The sequence below is a fragment of the Poromitra crassiceps genome (assembly GCF_964638095.1).
Source record: "Poromitra crassiceps genome assembly, chromosome: 13".
Taxonomy (NCBI): domain Eukaryota; kingdom Metazoa; phylum Chordata; class Actinopteri; order Beryciformes; family Melamphaidae; genus Poromitra; species Poromitra crassiceps.
Window position 1 is genome coordinate 45,599,349 of NC_139644.1, and position 13,804 is coordinate 45,613,152.

At 46.7% G+C, this 13,804-nt stretch overlaps 1 protein-coding gene across 1 annotated transcript in view; it reads left to right on the plus strand.

Moving 5' to 3' along the window:
- Positions 1–13,804, plus strand: part of taok2a (TAO kinase 2a) — a 41,179-nt gene that overhangs the window by 13,630 nt on the left and 13,745 nt on the right. The window contains 7 exon segments of the mRNA XM_083649398.1: positions 2,263–2,308; positions 9,830–9,926; positions 10,271–10,384; positions 10,595–10,686; positions 11,504–11,597; positions 11,722–11,803; positions 12,505–12,675. Of these exon segments, the coding sequence (XP_083505524.1) occupies positions 2,263–2,308; positions 9,830–9,926; positions 10,271–10,384; positions 10,595–10,686; positions 11,504–11,597; positions 11,722–11,803; positions 12,505–12,675 (696 nt within the window).

Sequence of the window (13,804 nt, forward strand, 5' to 3'; positions counted from 1 at the left end):
GTGGAAAACTCAAATCAATAGTATTTAGTACTATGGCCCCCTATTTTAATGAGATTGTGATTTAATCTGTGCAAATATGCCATGTCTAATTTGGAAAGTTAAAAACTCCACATATTGCCATATTGAGTGAAGACAGAAGTCCTCTGACAATATTAATCCTGTGTGCCTCAAACTCCTGCTCATTTTAGCTGTCATTTGTTGGCATGCAATTAATTTTTCCTCATCCGGATGTACAATTTCTTCATGCCATGAAAAATGGAGGCAGAAGGTACCTAATGCAAAATCAGAAAGTGAGGAATTGTAAAAAATATAAATAAATAAATTAGAGATGCTGCGATCGAGATTTTTCAATTCCGATCCGATTCCGATATTTTAGCCTCAAAACCGATCCGATTCCGATCAAATTTCGATACCCGATTCGATACCGATTTCGATCCGATACCGATATAGGGTTGTCACGATACCAAAATTATGACTTCGATACCGATACCTGCCTAAATATCTCGATACTCGATACTTAAACGATACCACGGCAAAAAGCTAAAACAACAGGAAAAGTCATGTAATAATGGACGACAGAAGAACATGGAAGTTAAAATTTATGTTTTGAATCTTCATCATACTTTATGTGGTGTTCAAAGATAGCTGGGGAAGGCTGCCTCAACTGATTCTGCTGGCATCTCATTTGACTCAATAGAAAACGAGGAAATGTGTTCAGTAGAGCGCAGAATAGAATAATGTCTGTTTAGTCTACTTTAGTGTAATCCTGAGTTTGAGCTTCATCATTAAGTGCCAGATTTACAGTTAATCTCATGTATCTTTATTTATTTCCACAATAAAATGTATGTGGTAGCCTATGTGGTGTCAAGTGTTTTCTTGTTTGTTAATACATGTAGGTGAGTTTTTGACAATTAGTATAACATTAATCATGGATTATTCTAAATAAATAAATAATTCTCAGTGTTATTAAAGCTTTTACATGGTAATGTGCAGTAATCTGATGTTCCTTATACTTAGTGTATGTGATTTCTTTGACAGTTAACGTTATACAGTTTGCAACCTCATATCACTCTTAAACACCGTCATGACTCTCTAGCCTACCTCCTTGCCAGAGGTTAGGCGCTCATGAGCGCATTGCCTTTAATTGCCTCGTCAAAACAAAATAAATCACACTCGCTTGACTTGACGTTATCACATTCGCTAAACTGTGACACTTTGTACTAGTCGGATCGTCTGTTGGATAAATGCTTTGGCAAGTCAAGTGGACGTGTTGTCTCCCTTTTGCCTGTGTAAACATCGTTTTACAGACGGACAGCTTTGATGGGTCCGTGCATGCTTCGGCATAGCCGTTGTAATCTGACTGTATTGTTGTAATATTAAGTGCCGACTCCGCCCGTGTTGGCCAGATACAGATTCGACATACGCTGTTAGAAATGACAAGCAAACCCTATCCTGCTGCTCTCAGGTAGGATAGAGGCTGCAGTGAAGCCGAAGCGCTGTGTGTGTCAGACAGACGGAGAGAAGGAGAGAGAGAGAGGGAGAAAAGCCAGCACCACCCGCACCAATTTACAGGCAAAATCCGTAGAGATTCAACACATTAACGTTGCTTCCCGTGGTCAGAAAAAGTCGCCAGATTTGTCGCTAGTCGCCTTTGAGAAATAAAGTCGCCACGGGGGTCTGAAAAGTAGACTCGACCCCAATACAATACAATGCTGGGATAGTTTTTAGTGGTGGAATGAGACCAAGCAAGTTTTGCATTTGGCTGTTGGGTCCCCTTCGCTTTCTAGTGTGTAATATTCCCACACGGCGGACATCGTTGGGTTTTTTCGCTCACTCTCTCTATGCCGTTGCCGTGTTCCGTGTAGTGCTACGGTGATACCAGTTGGCTAGCTGCCTGCTACTAGAAGCCCTGTTGTAACTTGTGATCACATGGCCTCTGTGTGCTGCTGCATGCTGGATAGAAATCCTGGAGCGGAGTCATGGAATGGAGTGCTCATATCGGAGCCTTGGATCGGTCATTTTCGCTGGAATCCGATCCGATCCGATCCGATCCATGTTTTTTGGCTGATATCGCGCCGATATCCGATCACATGATCGGATCGCAGCATCTCTAAAATAAATAATCTTGACTTCACACAGTTCTATCCAGTGATTTAAGTGAATTTCATTATCGTGTGCGAATGTGTCTCACACAATGCAGAGGTTGGGCTTTATGTGTAAGTCTGTTGATGATGTTTTGAAATGTATTGTCCTTCTCCTCAGCTGGTGATGGAGTACTGCCTCGGCTCAGCCTCAGATCTCCTTGAAGGTTTGTTGAGCTCCTGACTGAACAACGGCTCTCATGCCGTGTGTCCACCAAAAGCCTTTTTTCCTGAGGCCACTCAGGCCAGTGTATTTTTTGAATTGTTTGCAATGGCCGCGCTGTGTGTTTGCACCTTGCTACAAACGCCAGCAGGGAGCGCCATGTATTTACACTGTGCTACAAACGCCAGCAGGGGGCGCCGTGTATTTACACTGTGCTACAAACGCCAGCAGCATGACGAGGCACTGAGCGTCTGAGCGCATTCACGTTGGGCTTTTTGTTTTTTCTTCTGGTCTCCGGGTGAAAAATCTTGAACTTTGGGTAAACGTTGAGCTCGTCACTGTCACTTTTTACGCAGCTGTCCAATCACAGTCGAGGGGGGGCGGGACAAAGACCACTGGTCTGAGTCAAACATGAATTGTACAGGCATGAATGAATTCAACCTCTTCTCTGGTAAGTTGCAATGTACTGCACGTAACGTGGCACCGAGAGATATAACACACAAGCTACAGCAGCTAGCTATATCACTGTGCTATCTGTGTGCAGTAAATTGCTGCTTAGCGTTTGTCTTGAAAAGAACGATGGTAGCCTGCTCATTGAGATGTTTCCTGGCACACAACATTTCATGAACCCACATAGAAGGTCCTCTCTCCCTGCGTGCTTCAGCCTTCCATTCATCCACAGAGCACGTAGCCGACTCTACTTTGTGCCAACATTTTTTACATTTTTACATCCGCGGATATTCCAGATCAACCAAAGCCTCTTGGCTAAAAAAAACCTCCAAAGTGTCCTCAAGCGCTCCCAGCTGGGCGTTTTTAAGAAGAGCACCTGGTGTTTTCAGCTGGGGGGGGGGGACAATTTAGTCGGCACACAGGCTCAACTTAAGTTTGTGGCTTTTGCAGTTACCGAGACACTATTCTGTTAGTCCCTCTTTCTCTCCATAAATCTGTCTCAACCAAAAGCAAATAATCCGTGCAAATACATTGCACAGCAATTAACTCATTGAGTGCCAATGACGACTTTAGTCGTCAATTCATTTAGTGACGTAGAGTGCCATTGACGACTACTTTACTTTACTTTACTTTATTTCATTTGGCAGACGCCTTTATCCAAAGCGACGTACAACAAGTTATTTACAACCAACAAGAATACAAAACAATATAAACAGTAAAACAAGGCAGTGACAGGATCAAAGCAAAGGTCAGTTCATGAAGGAATGCCGAAAAGGTGAGTTTTTAGTCTTTTTCGAAAGATGGGAAAAGTTTCGGCCGTCCTGACCAAGGGAGGGAGTTCGTTCCACCATTTCGGTGCCAGGGATGAAAAAAGTCTCGAACGGGATGAGCGATTGTTGAGTACATGTAATGGTGGAGGGGCGAGGCGTCCAGCACTAGTGGAGGGGCGGAGGGAGCGGTGTGAGGGCTGGAATCTGACCATAGATTGTAGGTACGGAGGGGCTGTCTGGTGTACTGCTCTATAGGCTAGAGTAAGTGTTTTGAATTTAATACGTGAGGAAATGGGAAGCCAATGGAGGTCGTGGAAGAGGGGGGTGACGTGGGAAAATTTGGGTTGATTGAACACCAGACGAGCTGCAGCATTCTGGATAAGCTGGAGTGGTTGAATAGCAGAGGTAGGTAAGCCAGCTAGAAGGGCATTGCAGTAGTCAAGTTTTGATATGATAAGTGACTGGACCAGGAGTTGTGTTGCTTCTTTTGTGAGGAATGGACGGATTTTGCGGATGTTATATAAGGAGAATCTACAGGAGCGTGCTGTTGCAGAAATGTAGGCGGAGAAGGAGAGCTGGTTGTCTATGATCACACCCAGGTTTTTGACAGTTTTGGAGGGTATTACAATGGTGTTGTCTATTGAGATGGAGAGGTCAGTCAGTGGGCAGTCTTTTCCAGGGAGGAAGAGCAACTCGGTCTTGCTTAGGTTCAGTTTCAGGTGGTGAGTGGACATCCATTTACTAATGTCTTTGAGACATGCGGAGATGCGAATCATGATTTGGGTGTCAGAGGGGGGGAAGGAGAGATAGACCTGTGTGTCGTCGGCATAACAGTGATAGGAAAAACCGTGTGATGAGATGATATGGCCGAGAGATCTGATATAAAGCAGGAACAGTCGGGGGCCCAGGACTGAGCCCTGGGGGACACCAGTGGTGAGAGTGCAGGGTTTTGAGAGACCTCCTCGCCATAATACCTGGTAGGAGCGGTTGGAGAGATATGATGAAAACCAGGAAAGTGCAGAACCAGAAATACCTAAATCAGAGAGAATGGAAAGAAGAATTTGGTGATTGACTGTGTCGAATGCAGCAGATAGATCTAGTAAAATGAGGACGGAAGAGAGGGATGAGGCCCTAGCAGTGTGTAGGGCCTCAGTGACGGAAAGGAGAGCAGTTTCGGTGGAGTGGGCAGATCGGAAACCGGATTGGAGGGGATCAAGTAGGTTGTTTTGTGATAAGTGGAGGGAAAGTTGATCTGAGACTGCTCTTTCAAGGGTTTTGGAAATGAATGATAAGAGGGAGATAGGACGGTAATTATTAATGTCAGTGGGGTCAAGAGAGGGTTTTTTGAGTAGGGGCTTTACTCTAGCGGTTTTTAAAGAATGTGGCATGATGCCTGTGGACAGGGAGGAGTTGATGAGGGATGTGAGAAAAGGGGATAAATCGGAAGAGATGGACTGGAGAAGAGAGGAGGGGATGGGATCAAGAGGGCAGGAGGTAGCAGGGTTAGAATGAACCAGTTTGAGGACTTCTTCAGAGGAAAGGGTAGAGAAGGAAGGGAGTTTTGAAATGGATGGCAGATATTCAGGGTGGGAAACAGGAGAACTGATATTGGAGGGTGGAGGGGGGAAGGAAGAGCGTATATTGTCAATCTTTTTTGTGAAAAATGTAGAAAAGTCATCTGCAGAGAGGGAGGAGGGAGGAGGAGGAGGGGGGGGGTTGAGGAGAGAGGAGAATGTAGAGAATAGTTTTTTGGGGTTATTGGCGGATGACTGTATTTCAGAGATGAAAAATGATGATTTGGCTGATGAAACTGCGTCGGTGAATTTAGAGAAGATGTGTTGATAGGCTGAGAGGTCATTGGGGTGCTGAGATTTCTTCCATTTTCTTTCGGCTGCCCGAAGCTCCATCCGATAGTTTCGGAGGGCTTCGGACAGCCAGGGAGCAGGGGGAGAGGAACGAGCGGGTTTGATAGAGAGTGGACAGAGGGAATCGAGTGCAGAGGAAAGAGAGGACATGAAGATGGTGGAAGCTTCCTCCGTAGAGAGGAGGGAAAACTCCTCAGCAGAGGGGAGTCGGGAAAGGGCAGCAGAGGAAAGGGATGTAGGAGAAAGTGTTCTAAGGTTGCGTCTGGTAGATATAGTGTGGGTGGGTGATGGGTGGGGGGGTGGGAGGGAGATGGGGAGAGAAAAAGAAATAAAATGGTGATCAGAAACTGGGAGGGGAGTGACAGCAAGGTTAGAAGTGGAGCAGGAACGGGTGAAAACCAAATCGAGTAGATTGCCAGCTTTATGAGTGGGGGGTGATGCAGAGAGGGAGAGATCGAAAGATGAGAAAAAATTGAGAAAGGGGGAAGATTGCAAGATTGATGTGTGAAAATTGAAATCACCCAGGAGAATCAGGGGGGTGCCATCATCAGGGAAGAGTGAGAGGAGGGTGTCCATTTCATCCAGGAAAACACCAAGTGGAGCAGGTGGACGGTAAATGACAATAATGAAAAATTTAAATGGAAGGGATATGGCAACTGCATGAGACTCAAATGAAGATATGGAGAGGTGAGTGAGAGGAGTGACTGTGTAGGTCCAAGTGGGAGAGATGAGTAGTCCTGTGCCGCCCCCCCGGCCGGAGGCTCGGGGGGTATGTGAAAATGAGTGGGCAGAAGAGAGTGCAGCGGGAGTAGCAGTGTTTTCGGGTATGATCCAGGTTTCGGTAAGGGCAAGGAAATGGAGTGATTGAGTGAGAGCATGGGATGAAATTATGTGTGTTTTGTTTACTGCTGACTGACAATTCCAGAGTCCAGCTGAAATGGTGAAATTAGTACAAGGCGGAGAGGGAGTGGTAGTTGGGAGGGGTTTAATGATTAGAAGATTGTTGTTATTATTTTGCTTACTGATTTGAAGGGGGTTATTGGAGTTGGAAATGGAGGGGAAGGGGATGTGAGTAGAGGCAGCAGGTCTGGCAGAAGAGAAAGTGGAGATGTGAACAGGGATGAGATGTGGGATTTCTACAGAGACAGGGACAGGTAGCAGAATAGTGGTTGAGAGAGGGATTGAAATGAAGGGAGGAGGCGTAATAAGACCACCAGGCCATGGGGGGGAGCTATTGCAGAGTTGGGCGGGGACCGGAGAGGAATGTTGGGACTGACCGGAAATGACCGGTGGATGAAGGGACTCCGTCAGTCAAACATTGGGGGGGGGGAGGGTTGTGGAAGCTTGAACAGCCAAAGCGCGATGCAGATTAGCTGCGAGCATTTTTGCTCCGAGCGCGTTTGGGTGAAGGCCATCAGGAGAGAAAAAAGAGGAGCGTTCCCAGAACAGAGTGAAGTTGTGAATGAAAGTGATGTTATGGTAGGGGCAGACGGAGTGAAGCCAGGTGTGAAGAGACAACAGGCGACTGAACTTCATGTCGCCACGACGGAATGTGGGAATGGGGCCGGAAAGGAAAATGGATTTATCGGATTTGGCGAGGAGGTCAAAGAGGCGGAGGAAGGTTTTCTTTGTCAGTTCGGACTGTTGGTTGTTGACGTCATTGGAGCCAATGTGAAGGATTATTTTCGTGATTGAAGGGGGAAGTGAAGTCAGGATATCGGGGAGTTTGATAAGGATGTCCATGGATGTTGCACCGGGAAAACAATGGGTGACTGCATTAATGAAGCGGAGTTTCCTAGTTATGGAGTCGCCAACTATCAGTATGGAGGGTGAAATCAGAGGACATGGGGGGGTCGGGCGTGAGGGGGGATCGGTAGGGGGGTCAACATGCTTGGCAGAAGGAACCGGGGGGGCAGAAATAACTGGGGGGGTGGATGAAGCAGAAGAGGTAGTAGACGAGTTAACGCTGGGAGGGGGGAGGGGGTAAGGACGGGGAGGAAAGGGGCGAGAGGGACATGGGGTGAAAATGAACTGAGCAGGGGAGATGCGAGGGGGGCGTGATTGGGAGGAGAGGACTTCTTCTTCTAAGCAAGAAAACTTGTTTTGGGTGGGTAGATGGACATAACCAGGTGGAGGGGAGCGGGGGAGGAGTTTGCCACCATGATTACCCCTGCCAGCGGTCGTCCAATTTTTGCACTGGCCAGGGGTGGAGTTGGCCAGAGCTTTGGGCTTGGTACCGAGCCACTCCCATTGGTCAGTCGGTACGGAGACCCAGGCCGGGTCGAGGACGGTAACAGCCAGGGCTGCGGAGGAGTTGATGGGCGCAGCGCCGCCCACTATGACCGCCGAGTCGGAGTCCAGCTCGGCGGCCGGAGGAGAGGAGACTGGGGCGAGTCCTTTGACCAGGGAGTCCATTTGATCTTCGTCCGCTCTGAGCTGATGGAGGAGCGATAGTCTTTCCTCCAGTAGGGAGATCCTGGCGTCTTTCTCGTCACAGTCGAGGCAGCAAGATGGAGAGGTGAGTGAAGGCATTTTGTTTGTTTGTATATGAGCGAGTGAGTGTGTGTGTGTGTGTGTGAGAGTGAGTGCGTGTATGCGTGAGTGGCCGTGTGTATTGACAGGAGGGTCCGGTGTTGATTGCAGTTTCTGCGGAGATAAACAAAAGCAGTGACCAGTACGGTGTGTCTAATTGAGGTAGAACAAATGAGATTTGATGTTGTCGGTAAAGCCTAACGCTAGATGGTAGGTGGCAGTCAGCTATGGATGGATCACTTACCGGCAGAGGCCCGTATAACCGGGCCTGCTGCGTGGATATAACTTCGGCAAGTGATCGAGTGGCAGTCAGGTGAAGTGGATAGTGGAGGAGGTTGAAGATAGCGATATAGTGCTGATACTAGGAGGTTGACAGATGACAGCTGACAGATGACAGATAGGTATGGATCACTTACCGGCAGAGGCCCGTATGACCGGGCCTGCTGCGTTGATATAACTTCGGCAAGTGATCAGATGGTAATCCGATCTTGTATTCCTCTCGGTAGGGGTTGTAGAAGTAGTTTGAGTTGGTGGCGATGATAAAAATGGCAGATTTAGCAGGTAGTAGGTTCAATTCAGAGAATTAGCCAATGGCTAGGCTAACGTAGCTTCTGAGGGAACACCTGAGTCAGACAGGAACTTGACAGTGGAGTTTAAAAGCAGATGATCCGGACAGCAGATCGTCACAGGCTTTCTTGGTAACAAATAAAATTGTTAAAACATCATGTATACAAAAAATGGTATAAAACGAAGACCGTGGGATAAGTTAAAAACTTAGAAGATTGCAGGCTCAGTTGGCAGCACAGGTACTAGGACTAAAGTCGTCAATTGCGTTTTTTGACGGGGGGATGTCGATCTAAGCCTCTTACATCGCGTCTTACAATATGGGAGCTATTGAATGTGTCTAACCTATTTTACAGAACCCTTAGGTGGCGACAGTGCTCTCCAGATTGCAGAAATGTCAGGAATACAGCCTGAAAAAGCCGTGATCAAAGAGAAAGCGCTCATGCTGCAGCCCAGAGCCATGTAGATTGCTCTGGCTGCTGCTTGACGGTGCCTGCCAACAGCAATCAATCCGCGCACACAACTGAGCTCCTCTGCCTCTGTCTGTCTGTCTGCATATAGTTTCTCCACACGATTACCCACCAGAAAGGCAGCACCCGACGCCGAATGGCCAAACCTTTACCTGCAGTCCCGTTTGGCATTTCCTTGTCGCGCTGTGAGCTGTCGCAGGGCTGTCGCGCTGTGAGCCGCACCGCCCGCAAAAACGGAGGCTCCGAAAATAGACTGGGTGCGTGTGGGGAGGAGTTTGCAGCTGAGTGGGGGAGAGGGGGGTGGGGCACGCAGGCTCCACAGAACTACACCAGGTCACTACATCAGAAAATATTAGCTAGAGTCAGTGAATGTGCTTGAAATGCTGCATTTCACAAAAGGCGGAATATCTCAGCTTCTAGATAGAAATGCATGTTTTTGCTGTTTTTGACCTATCTTCTCCGGCTGATAACTAAAGAACGGAAAATGGTATCAATAAACTTTTTTTTGCTGATGATACAATAGAGTCTCCTTGTTCTTTTTGCGTGTTCGGTGTTTACATAGTAATATCACACAATATTCTGTGGGCCTCGAGAAATCACTGAAAACGCTCTGAAACTCTGGCACTGGGAGCGGCCGTTCTCCAAAAGTGGCTGGCACTCAATGAGTTAAGAAAAGGTAACCCATTTATATCTATGGGACTATTCACACCAAATCAGAAAAAAAAATCTGCACCGCAAATTTTGATTTGGTGTGAATAGTCCCATAAAGATAAATGGGTTAGGTTTTGTTTAATTGCCGTGCGATTTATTCGCATTTATAACGCTTTTTATTGGTCTGAAAAGACCTTCACTCTTGATTTCTCTGTCCTTGCAGTTCACAAGAAGCCACTCCAGGAAGTCGAAATAGCTGCTATTACCCATGGTGCACTGCAGGGCCTGGCATATCTTCACTCTCACAATATGATTCACAGGTACATCTGTCTCTTATTAAGTCTTGGGTCGTCACATGTCACTTTTGGCAACATTAGTTGGGTTTAGATCTACTGATCATTTTTTAGTTTACTTTTTACTCTCGTCGGGGGGGCAACCCGGTCGGATGTAGAAGGATGTGTGGCCTTCAAAAGTTTACAAACCGCTGTATTAAGGTATCCCACTTCATTTGGCAGTAACATATTGATGTTAGAAATAGCGTCTTAATTGTGTGTGCTCGTTAACACTTAATTGTGTGTGCTCGTTAATACTGAATTGTGTGTGCTTGTTAACACTTAATTGTGTGTGCTCGTTAACACGTGATCCTCGGCTGTCTGTCCATCAGGGATGTGAAGGCAGGCAATATTCTGCTGACGGAGCCTGGCCAAGTCAAGCTGGGCGACTTCGGCTCTGCCTCCATCGTGGCCCCGGCTAACTCCTTCGTGGGCACCCCCTACTGGTGAGTGCTGGTGCTGTAACCCATCTGACTGAAATTGATTTGCTGTCGTCATTTTTGTGGCTGTGTTGTAGCATGTGACCAAAAGTAGCAGAGCGATTTTGCCATTTTTGTCAGATTCTGTCAATGTCCACTAAAAATTGAAATGTTTGACTGTGAATTGGCTGAAGTTTGAGTGAAATGTAAATATTGATGATCAAATGTATTTGGCAGGATGGCTCCAGAGGTGATCCTGGCCATGGACGAGGGCCAGTATGATGGCAAGGTGGATGTCTGGTCGCTCGGCATCACCTGCATAGAGCTGGGTAAGAAGCACCACCGGAATAACGCCTGTGAACTTTGACAGTCTCAGGTCAACAGGTAGCCTAAAGCCTATGATACCAAGGTTTCAGGTCAACAGGTAGCCTATGATACCAAGGTTTCAGGTCAACAGGTAGCCTATGATACCAAGGTTTCAGGTCAACAGGTAGCCTATGATACCAAGGCTTCAGGTCAACAGGTAGCCTATGATACCAAGGTTTCAGGTCAACAGGTAGCCTGTGATACCAAGGTTTCAGGTCAACAGGTAGCCTATGATACCAAGGTTTCAGGTCAACAGGTAGCCTATGATACCAAGGTTTCAGGTCAACAGGTAGTCTATGATACCAAGGTTTCAGGTCACAGGTATCCTATGATACCAAGGTTTCAGGTCAACAGGTAGCCTATGATACCAAGGTTTCAGGTCAACAGGTAGCCTATGATACCAAGGTTTCAGGTCAACAGGTAGCCTATGATACCAAGGTTTCAGGTCACAGGTATCCTATGATACCAAGGTTTCAGGTCAACAGGTAGCCTATGATACCAAGGTTTCAGGTCAACAGGTAGCCTATGATACCAAGGTTTCAGGTCAACAGGTAGCCTATGATACCAAGGTTTCAGGTCAACAGGTAGCCTATGATACCAAGGTTTCAGGTCAACAGGTAGCCTATGATACCAAGGTTTCAGGTCAACAGGTAGCCTATGATACCAAGGTTTCAGGTCAACAGGTAGCCTATGATACCAAGGTTTCAGGTCAACAGGTAGCCTATGATACCAAGGTTTCAGGTGCACTGGGACTAATGGCCTTTCCATCCTACACTCTAGCGGAGAGGAAGCCTCCACTCTTCAACATGAATGCTATGAGTGCCTTATACCACATTGCTCAGAACGAGAGCCCCATCCTTCAGTCCAATCACTGGTGAGAACACCTCACTGCTCTCTATTCAGTTTGATTCCCTCTCTGCTTCCTGATTATTTCCCCTCTAGCTTCTCTCTCCGACTCCTGTTTCTCGGTGATAACATGCTCACATCTGTCTCGTCAGGTCTGACTACTTCCGCAACTTTGTTGACTCCTGCCTACAGAAGATTCCCCAAGACCGGCCTACCTCGGACGTGCTGCTGAATGTGAGGAAGGACGCATGCATGCGCGCGCGCACACATACACACTAGGGATGGGCATCAAATTTCGAATTTTCGAATAATCGTTGTTATTATCAAGGTCGACTTTTATTATTGAAAGTCGAAATTCGTTTATTGAAAAAAAAAATATATATATACGGTATATACCGTATATATATATATATATTTGTGAGTGAAATGTTGCATTGTCTCCCCTGATTCTAAGTATAGTCGAATCGCTTGGTTTGAGCAAGTACGGTAAAACAATTTTTATAAGCAACCTCTCCCTCTTCATGGGATTTCATCTGCCATTCATTTTTCCATAAACCTTGCTTAAAATGCTTATAAAAATTGTTTTACTTGCTCAAACCATGCGATTCGACTATGCTTAGAATCAGGGGAGACAATACAACATTTCACTCACAAAATAAATAAATAATAATTTTACATTTTTTATTTTTTTTACATTTTTTTATTTTTTTTACATTTTTTGTTTATTTTCGAATTTCGATTAAAAGTCGACTTTGGCCAGCGAATTTCGAATAGTGTTTTTGCTAGAAATGCCCATCCCTAATACACACACACGCATGCGCGCGCACACATACACACACACACACACACACACACACACGCACGCACGCACGAACCACACCTCTACACTACAGTCATACTAACCCTCTCTGCCCCTGTCCTCCCTCCCCCCTCAGCATCGGTTCTTGTGCCGCGAGCGTCCGCTGACTGTGGTCATGGACCTGATTGCGCGCACCAAGGATGCGGTGCGAGAGCTGGACAACCTGCAGTACAGAAAGATGAAGAAGATCCTCTTCCAGGAGACCCAGCAGAACGGCCCCGTGTCCGAGGGAGGGGAGGATGAGGAGGTAGGCAGGGGGCGGGGCTGTACATTATGTAGCACGTGCTATGAAAAAATCTGTATGTGTACATGTATGTTAGGGTTGATACTCCTTTCAAATACATGGATGTTAGGGTTAATGCTCCTGTCAAAGACATGTATGTTAGGGTTGATACTCCTTTCAAATACATGGATGTTAGGGTTAATGCTCCTGTCAAAGACATGTATGTAATGGCTCATTTATACTCCATTTTCATATGTAAATAGATGCGTCCGTTTCAAACGTTATTATCGTCACTGCCCACATACTTCCATGTGTCTTTCACGTTGGTATCATGTTAAGCAATACATCCACCAGTGGGCAGTAGAGAGTCAAATGTATGAGGTTTTGCTGCGGTTCATGCGTATCCGTAAGCTTTCAGATGACGGACAGAAAACGCACGAAGTGAACGCAGAGTACGGACAGAAGGCTCTGTCCGTCTCCGTCTTTAACGTAGAGTCTAATTGGGCCTTTAGGGTTAATACTCCTCTCAGAGCCCCTGAACAAGGCACTGAGAAAAGAACTGAACTGCTCCTACTTCTAGAAAGGTGAGGAGGCAAAAGTCGAATAGTTTATGAAGATGTCTAAAGAGAAACCTGAAGGAGAAACGGTGAACGCAATGTTGTGCTGTCAGGAGGTGGAGGTGTACCTGCTGACGCATCTTGTGTTGTGCTGTCAGGAGGTGGAGGTGTACCTGCTGACGCATCTTGTGTTGTGCTGTCAGGAGGTGGAGGTGTACCTGCTGACGCATCTTGTGTTGTGCTGTCAGGAGGTGGAGGTGTACCTGCTGACGCATCTTGTGTTGTGCTGTCAGGAGGTGGAGGTGTACCTGCTGACGCATCTTGTGTTGTGCTGTCAGGAGGTGGAGGTGTACCTGCTGACGCATCTTGTGTTGTGCTGTCAGGAGGTGGAGGTGTACCTGCTGACGCATCTTGTGTTGTGCTGTCAGGAGGTGGAGGTGTACCTGCTGACGCATCTTGTGTTGTGCCAGGAGGTGGAGGTGTACCTGCTGACGCATCTTGTGTTGTGCTGTCAGGAGGTGGAGGTGTACCTGCTGACACATCTTGTGTTGTGCTGTCAGGAGGTGGAGGTGTATCTGCTGACACATCTTGTGTTG